Source organism: Mercurialis annua, linkage group LG2 (genome assembly GCF_937616625.2).
Source record: "Mercurialis annua linkage group LG2, ddMerAnnu1.2, whole genome shotgun sequence".
Classification (NCBI taxonomy): domain Eukaryota; kingdom Viridiplantae; phylum Streptophyta; class Magnoliopsida; order Malpighiales; family Euphorbiaceae; genus Mercurialis; species Mercurialis annua.
The window spans coordinates 40,248,105-40,258,544 of NC_065571.1; the positions used below are offsets into that span (position 1 = coordinate 40,248,105).

Consider the following 10,440-nt stretch of genomic DNA (forward strand, 5'->3'; position numbering starts at 1 on the left):
ATAATAATATATTATTTATAATCAATCATTTTAATATGTTTATATTTAGTTTAAATGCTTTCTTATACATTATTAAAGAGTATATGTATATATATTAAAGAGTAATTAAAGACAACAAATATGTTTTGCCTTAATGGTTAGACACATGGACAAAGAGTGAGAGGTCATGGGTTCTATTCCTACTAATAGCAAATTTGTATTTTATTTAATTTTTTTAAAATCTCACCATTATAGTTGACCGCCGTTGACCGCGGGTTCCGGCCGGTCGAACCGGCGTTGACCACGGTGGTCCGGCCGGTCGGACCGAAATTTGGCCGGTGGTCGGTGGCGGTTGGTTAGTTTGTCTAACCAAATCCACATTTGTCACGTATCATCATTTGATTGACTCAAACATTGACCAATGAAATGTTGACAAATACCAAGGACAATATTGTCTCATTTTCTTTTATTTTGAGTTATGAGGGATTTTTGGAAACTTTTTATTTTTTTTTGAGAGATTTTTGCCACAATCAAAATGGTGAGGAAAAAGTGAAACATCATAGTACTTTTAGGGGATTTGTGTAAAAAAAACCTTTTTTTATAATGTGGGCCCGGTAACAACCTACCAGCACAGTTAACAAAAGGTAAAATCGTTGTTTTATTCGTTTTGTCGTCCAGCGCTGGACCTTAGACTATCCCTAATATATTTGTAAGCACCTGCTGTTATATTCCCTATTTGCAGGCACCTATTGACCTACATATGATAACCCTGTTATTCCAGATTGTGTCCATCAGACATGCGCATGTTGTACTTGCACATGCTGCACACACATAGAGATCGCCCCAAGGCAGAAATAGACATTTATGAACAAATAATACACATTGGAAAGCACAGAAGTCACTGAGACAATAGTTTATTGATCAAGGAAACAATTACATGTATTGACACACAACTGAAGGGTACAAAAAAAACTCATCCGGTTAGCTTTCATTGCAAAGACACCGATTTTTGATGAGGGCTTCAACAATCCTGCACAAAAGCACCTGCACCAAACCATAAAATCTAAGAATATTGATAATTATAAAGCTGTCTCTAAAAACTCTGCATAATGCAACTTACAATTAAAGCAACCAAGTTTGCTAGTTCAGTTTGGTTTTATTTAAAATATTTGAAATTCTTGTATATTTCGGTTTCGTTCAATTAAAACAAAATCAAAACTTCATTTTAGGTTAGTTCAAACTGAATGCCATAGTTATTAAAGGCGCGCCTGAGGCGCGCCTCAGGCGAGAGGCGACTCAGGCGATGGCCGAGTCGCCTCAACTGACCAAAGGCAGGCGATGTCACAAAGGCGCGCGCCTCTGGCGCCTCAGGCAGGAGGCGAGAGGCCAGAGGCGCGCGCCTTTGTGACTTCAGGCATTTTTTTCTTTTTTTTTTTATATTAAAACCTCTGTTACCCAGACGAAAAAGAAAATGAAGGAAGAAGAAGAAGACATGACTGACGTGCGGCTGCTTTGTCTAGGGTTTGGAAAATTAGAATAGGTTAGGGAAAGAGAATAGAGGTTCCCCTAATATTTTATTGGGCCTCCTTTAACCAGCCCAAGACTTATATGAGAAAATTAGGTATTTACCTAAAATAAGAAAATAATAGGAAATACTACCTCAACATGGAAAAGATACTAAAAATACATCAAAAAATTTATTCTTTTATTTTTTTACTCTCAAGTGTTCAGATATTTATAATTTTACTCTAGTGCATAGCACATGTAATCTAACACACATCTTACATGTGTTTTTTGTTTCTGACCCTCTCTCTCACGCGCATACTTACACCCAAACCAGTGACTATCATTCTATAAATGCTGGCTCACATTTGACATCCCAGTTTACTTTATGGTGAACAAGTTAAATTTATTTTGTTTTAATTTTTGAAATAAAAGACCTTTTGAAATTAAATTTGTTCTGTTTTAATTTATCTACAACATTGGGGTAATTTCAATAATTAGCTTACTATCAAATACTGGTTCTCAAAATTATCCAAATGGAAATGGAAGTTTATTCTTCAGTTTCGGTCTACAGAGGTTGGATTTTAAGTAAAAATACACAGTTTCTGTTGTTGTTTTTTTTCCGAAAAATACTTACTTTGTTATTTGTTTTTGTGTTCAATTTCAGATAAGAATTTTGAAACATAAAATGTTCTAAACAAGCCATTTATACACAGCATTGGAGTAATTTCAACAATTAGCTAGCGGTGAATTTTTATTCTCTAATCAAATTTATTTTGTTTTATAACTTTATTATAATTTTTGCATAATCTTTTTACATAATCATATCAGTATCATAACATTATCGTAATATTATTATAACATTATTTTACGCGCTTTGTCATAAATTTATCATAATATCAGCATAACTTAGTCATACATTATCAATGTTAACATAAGCATATTGTAATATTATCACAATTTTTTCATAATTTTTGCATAAATTATTTTATGTAATTTATTCAGAATTAAATAATATTTTCATAGTAATATCGTAACTTCGTAAATATTATCATATCATTATCATAATATTATCATTAATCTTATCATACAAATTTATCTTATAACATTATCATTATATTATTATAATCTATTATAACATTATCATAATATTCGTAACATTATCATAATCTTATCACAACCTTATCATAATATTATAGTAACTTTATCACAATTTTATTATGCAAATATATTTTACCTACTTTATAACATTACCACAATAATATCATCTTATCATAGTTTTATCATAATACTATCATATCATGATATTATCATATAACCTTATCATAATATTATATAATCTCCCTATCAAATTTCTCACTTGCTCTTTATTTCTCACACTATTAGTTTTTTTTTTCTCTTTTTATTTTTTCTGATCATCACTTTTCTCCATCCCGCTGTCGCGCGTCTTTCGGTGGATTTTTCGTTGTGATTTTTTTGGTTGATTTCTCATCGATGTGGTTCTTCCGATGCTTTATCATATATTATCATTACTTTATAACATTATCATAATATTATCATTACTTTATCATTATATTATCATTACATTATTATAACATTATAATAAATAATATAAAATTTTATCATAATCTTATCATGATATTATCATAATTGTTTTTATATAATTCATGCAGAATTATATAATATTATCATAGTTTTATCATGCTATAACAATAACCTTATAATAATATTATCATAACTTTATCATAAATTATGTTTATAGCTTTATCATAATATTATTAGAGTCTTATCATAATATTATCATAGCGTTATCATAACATTATCAGAGTCTTATCGCAATATTATCATAACTTTTATCATAATCATATCATAATATTATCATAAATGTATCATAATATTATTATAAACTTATCATAAATTACGTTTATAGCTTTATCATAATATAATTAGAGTCTTATCATAATATTATCATAGTCTTATCATAATATTATCATAACTTTTATCATAATAATATCATAATATTATCATAATATTATTATAATTTTTATATAATATATGCAGCCTTATCATAATATTATTATAGCATCAATAAAAATATATATTATTATAGTCTTATCATAATATTATCGTAGCCTTATCATAACCATAGTCTTATCATGATATTATCATAATCATGTAATGCAAAGATAATTTACGTACTTTATAGCGTTATCATAATATTATTATAAAGTTATCATAACATTATCATAGCATTATCATAATTGTTTTATACTATTTGGATAAATTATTTTACGTAATATTATCATAATTATATTATACTATTATCATAATCTTATCATGATATTATCATAATCTTATCATAAAGACACTAATTAGTACTAGAGGAACAAATCCACTACATAAACTACTAGACATTGTAAACAACAAATGTAAACACTGTAAAACTGCTAGCACCATAATCTTGACTACAAAATTTGCTAAGCTGCAATAAGATGGCAGCATTATGCACAAATGCGTAATATAAATTTCTCAAAGGAGTATCTTGTTTCAACTCATGGTTCCTCCTTATTTTCAATCAATTTCCAGTATAGATGAATATCGAGAATTTGTGATTTCTAGTTGAAAAAGAACATTTGTAGTAGCTGAAGCACTTGATGTCTTTGCTCCGGAGGCAACATATGCATTTATTCAGGTGTGAGGCTCATGAGCTGTATAGGCAACAACTAGAACAATAGACGGAAAGTTCAAAATTAGTTTTCAGAATACAACTACGCTTGGTAAATAGCAAAAGTCCATATTATAAATATTACACCAGAAAGTTGATATTTGCAAAGACTGTTTTCTATGGTAGAGGGGATAAGGACAATTTCATGAAAACTATCAGAAGCATAATGGAAGCGAGCACCAATAGCTTTACCTGTTACCAAAAGCAAAAACCCAGAAAAAGCATTAATACAAGAAATTTGTTGGTCCATTTTTAGCTTATTTCACAACAAAGTGGCAAATCCATAATCAACACCTCTTCATTCAAACAAAAAATATAATCAGTTTTTGTTATTTATCATTAATTCTATATAAGGTGAAGAACCACTTATAATTCAAGTTACAATTAAAATGCATAAACATAAAAGAGCTCAAGAATTAAGAAATCTTTTTAACTATTGAAGAAGATTTAGATTAAGGTTTCACAGAAACACCAGAATTTTTTTCCACAACTCCAATGAACAATTCACAGTCTCTATAAACTGCCTTTACCTATTAGATTAATATCAAATCACCCAAGAACTTTAACGACAATTCATTTTTCTTTGATTAATTAATTAGGCTCCTAATCAAGTTCAAAGAGATAAAAGCACTGTTCTTTTTTTTTTCTCTCGTTTTATTTTCCCATTCACATTTATGAGTAACCAAACACAATTCAAGAAAAAAGATAAACATTATTACCTTCTCGGGCCTCTTTTTCTCCAAACAATTCAAGCATACACCTTTATCTTCCTCAGCCAACTCCATTCTCCAGAACCGACACTTTCCCCAAAACCTCAGCGCCAGAGTTTCTAGCAAACCAGTCATCACAGCTCAAAAAGGGATTCAAATACATGAACGAATATGGAATTAAAAAATTAACAAAAATAATATTTTGGATTTCCTACAAAATAATCAGATGATTGAAAATCTAAAATAAAGTAACTCGATCTATTATTCATCCGCCGCTTTCCATTCCTTCGCTGCTGCTTTTTGTTCCGCATCCGCCAATACCTTTATTTGGCGTTTCAGTTGGGCGTCGAATTTGTACAGAGATTTAAATGCAATCGCGTCATCGTCGAATAGAAATTAGCAAATAACCGTCGGAAAGGGCGCGAAGAAAGCTTATGTATTGCAAACAGAGGTGGAGTAAAAAACGCAGATTTTTGAGGTATTTTTTAATATTCTCTTAGAATATTTAGGTATTAAAATAAATAAAATAGTTTATAAAGTAAAAACATAAAAAGTTAAAATACTGAGAGTATTTTCTCTAAGTTTATACACGTGAGGTATAATCTGCAAATATTTAAGAATTTAGAGTATTTTACCTAAATTTCTCGACTTATATTATACATTGAAAGGCTTTAATCTATAATAAATGGGTTTTTTTTAACATCAATAACGGTTAAGTTTTCAAAGGACTCTTTTTTTAGCAAAAAAGGCTAATTTAGCTTTCTAAATGTAAATTTAAAATATATTTAAGTTCATAAAATAAAATTTAAACTATTAAATTAGTAAATAGAAAATAAAAATCATATAAATCAGTTGATTAGTAAAGGTATATTTTATTTTTTATTTTTTTAATTGGTCGCCTTTTTTCCAAAAGGCTTTCGCCTCGCCCCACGCCTTGCGCCTAAGGCTTTTGGACCCCTGTCGCCTCGGGTCGCCTTTCGCCTTTAATAACTATGCTGAATGCTATCACTTCGAGATACAAGACCTGTCGACAGTTTTGTCTAAATGATGCTAGAATTTCGTGCGGAATATTACATATACTATGCTCACGGAGACTGTGAGTCAGTAGTTCATAGGCACTAGTAGATTCATCACTTGAAATATTAAAAGAAGAATGGTGCCTCTGACTGCATATTAAGACGGCCTTAATCATAATCTAAGAAGCTCTTGCTTTGCCGAATTAAGAAAACTACCAATTTTATAGTAGCCAATTCTTCAGAAATCATTGAAACAGCAAGCTATACACTATCATAACTGTACTAAATGAGAAATAAGTTTACTTTGTGCATGACTATGTAGTGTGCTATGTGCTATGAGCTAGTGTGCTATTAGCTATGAGTTTACTTGTGCATGACTATGTTGTATGAAAACTTCTTGAGCCCTAAGTTCCGCCGTTTTGTTTTTATTTCTGAGAACTCTTCTTAAACTTGAAAAGTCAATATTTGTAATCAACTCTAGTAAAAATAAGGCTATGACTTATGATTAAAATTTGTCTAGCTGTCCAGTCTCAAATAATTGCAGTAATGATTAATGCTGCAATTCTACTATATATTACACCTTTGCTTCACTAATGTAGTTATCCCAGGAGACACTAAAAGTCATGTAATCTTAACAATTGTTTGTGTATAGATGTTCAAACATGAACACTCCTTAAAATTGCTAATACCATTGAAACTACGGCTAGTCCCTAGCAGAGGATGCCAAAAAATAAGCACAATAAATACTCAAAACATTTGGAAAAGCAATTGAAATGTAGAATTTTATCCTAACTAAAGAAAAAGTTTACAACATATAGGAAACTAAAATTCTGTATTCTCTATGCTAAATCATTCTTGGAATCAAAACAAATTGGTCCCAAATTCTTCTAAGTTAACTAAAAGCATTAAAAATAAAACCTCAAAAACAGGTTTGAGAGATTGCAAAGCTTCAAAACACACTTAAAAATTGAAGGCTTCAATCCAAATAAAACAAAATTCGAGTTTGGAATCACAAAAATTAAAACTTTACCTTAAATTATAAAACACCCTATATTTATCTGCATTTAGCCTACATAGCACATACTTCATTCAATCAACTTGTCCTGTCGGACACATTTCGGACACGAAACTTCAAATTTGACACAGGAAACCTTAAAATAACACCGTTTCGCCGGAATTCAACCCAAAACTAAAAGACAGATAAAGATAAAAAATTTACCTTCACATGGAGTCAAGATTAGTCCTTGGAGAAGCAACCCTACTCTTACAAGCAGGAACATCAACAAACTCACTAGCTGGCAATTTCTCAGACAAAGGACCAACAAAGAACTCAATCATACCATCATCTTTACTAACTTCAATCCCACTAACAGACACCCAAATAAACAATTTCTTAGCTTGAATACCAGACACATCATCAACAGCACCGTCGCTCAGCTTCCCTTTAATCTCCTTATCATAGTACACCAGCCTATCAAAATGAACATAACACGGCCTTGTCAGTTCAACTGTGAAAGACCCAGTTGGTGATAAAGTATAAGATTTCACATTGTCTGGTAATAGTCCACGTGGTAAGCCATATTTAGGGAGAAGGTCGTGAACATCTGTGGGGGATTGGGGGAGAGATAGACGGTCAGGATTGAGTGAGAGAGTGAGATGGGTGTTTGATAAGAAGAGTAGAGAGAGGAGGTAGGCGATGAAGATGTTGAGGTGTGCCATTGGTGTTGACTGTGAGATGATTGTTTGGTGCAGGGAAGAAGAAGATGGTGAAGGGTAAGATTGGAAATTAGTCAACTTGCGGAGGCTTCAAGGTTTCTTCTCTTTCTGTCGTTTCTTTCCTATTTGTTGACGAAATTGTAAGACGACATGTTACACGACATCAATGAAAAATATTAGGCCTCCTAGTCTAATTTACATTTAGCTTAACCTATATAGAGGTCCCTGTACTTTATACATTTTTTTCCGTAGGTCTTTATATTTTATTTTTATATTATTTGGTCCCTCTACTTACCTATTTTTGATTTTCAGGTCCTTTATGAGTTTTTTCCGGTCATTTTATGTGGCTGGAGGAAACAAAAATTGTAAGTAGAGGGACTGGAAAAAACTCATAAAGGACCTGAAAATCAAAAATAGGTAAGTAGAGAGACTAGATAATACAAAAATGAAGTATAAGGACCTACAGAAAAAATAGTGTAAAGTACAAGGACCTCTATATGGGATTGGCCTTTACATTTTGATACTTTTTATTTAAAAATCAAAAAAATTGGTACCTTATTTTCGATTCCATTTATAATTAGACGCATCTGTTACTTCCGTTGACAATTTGGTGTTCACTTTCGAACGATTTGTAACCTTATTTTCAATTTTCAGTATGTTTATGATCTGATACCTCACTTTAAACGATTTGATACCTCAATTTTAAGTCTGTTAACGATTTTGTACCAAAATGTAACAGAAGCCCCTAATCATCTAAATAATTAAAAGTGAGGTATCAAAACGTTTTAATTTCAAACAAGATATACCGAACTGTGAATTATGACATATGCGGGGCTCATAGTAGTTTTCTCTAATATTTGTTTGAGTAAATTTATAAAGTTATTAATATCTGACGGGACTCGTTATACAACACAACAAGTTATAAAATTAAACAGATTCAAAATGACTTTTATGAGTTCTTATCATAATTCAGGTTATGATATGGTAAAATAGCACGTTAAACACAAATATCAAATTGTAGACACCTATTTTTCGGACAGGTAAAAAGTGATAAGAAACTTAAGCGTCCAATGATGATTTTCAGAGAAATATGTCCGGATGACAAGCTTTCGATTTGCTTGCTGTAATCTAAACAGGCGTAATCTGTGCACATCTGCAAATTTGGAGGATTAAAATGCAATTAGATGTAAATAGCCATAAAAATTCAAAGAGATTGTAATCTAAGTCCAGAAATTGGACCAATTGTAATGTCTTAGAATTTATAGGTCAATTTGCAAGTTTTACGGACCGGGATGGACCATGACCAAATCTATAGAGCCCAAGGAACCTTTTTTAACACTTTCGGACACCAAAATGCACATTTAGCACTCTTTTACTTAGCCATCAAGTTGTAATACGAATTTAATTTAAAAAATAGTGTTTTTTGCTAATCCTAATACCTAAAGGCTTATCACTTCATACACTTTCAACCCTAAAAGATTCTTGAATATTCTAGAAGATTCTAGAGAACCCTAGGTCACCCATTCCCCTATAAATACAGCCTTAAGTCGGCCTGGCTAGTGGTGGCACATAAACCCTAGAAAAACACCTAGAAAATTCGATCTCCTCATCTACACTAGCCATAGCCGAATTTTACATATCACACACACACACACACACACACACACATAATCACGTCGATTCCGAACCAGAAAACACTAATACGTGTTAATTCTCTAAGAACGCAACATCCGCACGAATTCGAAGCTGGATTCTGCATTCACTTCGCCAGCAAACGATTCAAGAACTCAGATCGGTAATTCTGAGGACCCTTTATATTTATTCCTTTGATTTTTCCAATAGATTGTATGCCATAAATATCATAATTGCTGTGATTGTGTGATTTAGGGTGCATGTTAGCTTATTTGTTAATTTTAGCCATAAAATTGCCATATTAGCTAATTCGATGTTTTCAATAAATTGCCATGAATTCGATGAAAAAGCATGTTAATCACTATAATTAGCTGTTTTTAATGTTCAAACCCAAAAAATAATCAATTAGATCCCTTAGAATGCATGTTTTAGGTGTTTTTTGCCATGAAAAAACCTATTTTCGAGTTGCTGCCCGGAAAATATTTTTTGTTTAAATGAGTTTTATACACTCTGTAAATGTTATACTTGGATTCCTTGTTCAATTTCATGCGAGTTTGACTATTTTAGCATGAGAAACGGGCTTAAAACGAGTGAGAACGAAGCAAAACAAAACGAGCTATAAACCTGCCGACGAACCGCCGCCGCCGCCACTGAAACCGACGGCGCCGCCGGAATAAAGTGACTGCGCCGCAAAATAACCTGCCGGCGCCGGCAGCTTAAATTGGCGGCATCTTCTTCATCGTCAGCTTTTCAGAATCGCCTCCCAGATCCTTCAAACTTCGATCCGAACTTCAAATCGTGTTTCCGGGCTCATCCAGACTCTAAATCAGGCTCAGTTCGAACCCAGACGTAGATAATTTCATGTACTTTAATATGCTGTAATGTAAAAGGATCCAGAAGTTCAAACATATAACATACTGTATAAACCGGGCCCACGAGCCCGAGGCCAACCAAACTAGCAACTTCCAGAGCCGATTCCGAGATAACTCAAACTCGGAATCAACTCCGGATCCAATCGGTAGAACCGGATCGACAAGACGGACAACTCTCGTGATCTGACCGAGAGCCAATTCTTACCAGATCAATAGTCAAAACCCGTGCGAGTGCCAGGCACTCAAAGTCAACGAGGTTAAAAAGTATTTCTAACCTTGTATGTATA

At 32.4% G+C, this 10,440-nt stretch overlaps 1 protein-coding gene across 1 annotated transcript; it reads right to left on the bottom strand.

The window, feature by feature from the left end:
• Positions 1–817: 817 nt before the first annotated feature.
• On the bottom strand, positions 818–7,798 carry LOC126670088 (uncharacterized). Its single transcript, XM_050363744.2, has 2 exons — positions 7,153–7,798; positions 818–1,023 (listed from the first exon to the last, which is right to left on the bottom strand). Exon 1 carries the CDS (start codon positions 7,650–7,652, stop codon positions 7,155–7,157), a length of 498 nt encoding a protein of 165 aa, XP_050219701.1. The 5' UTR covers positions 7,653–7,798; the 3' UTR covers positions 818–1,023; positions 7,153–7,154.
• Positions 7,799–10,440: the final 2,642 nt, after the last annotated feature.

What these genes read in the sequence shown, in the direction of transcription:
- LOC126670088 (XM_050363744.2), bottom strand. Translation starts at nt 7,652, where the DNA reads ATGGCACACCTCAACATCTTCATCGCCTACCTCCTCTCTCTACTCTTC.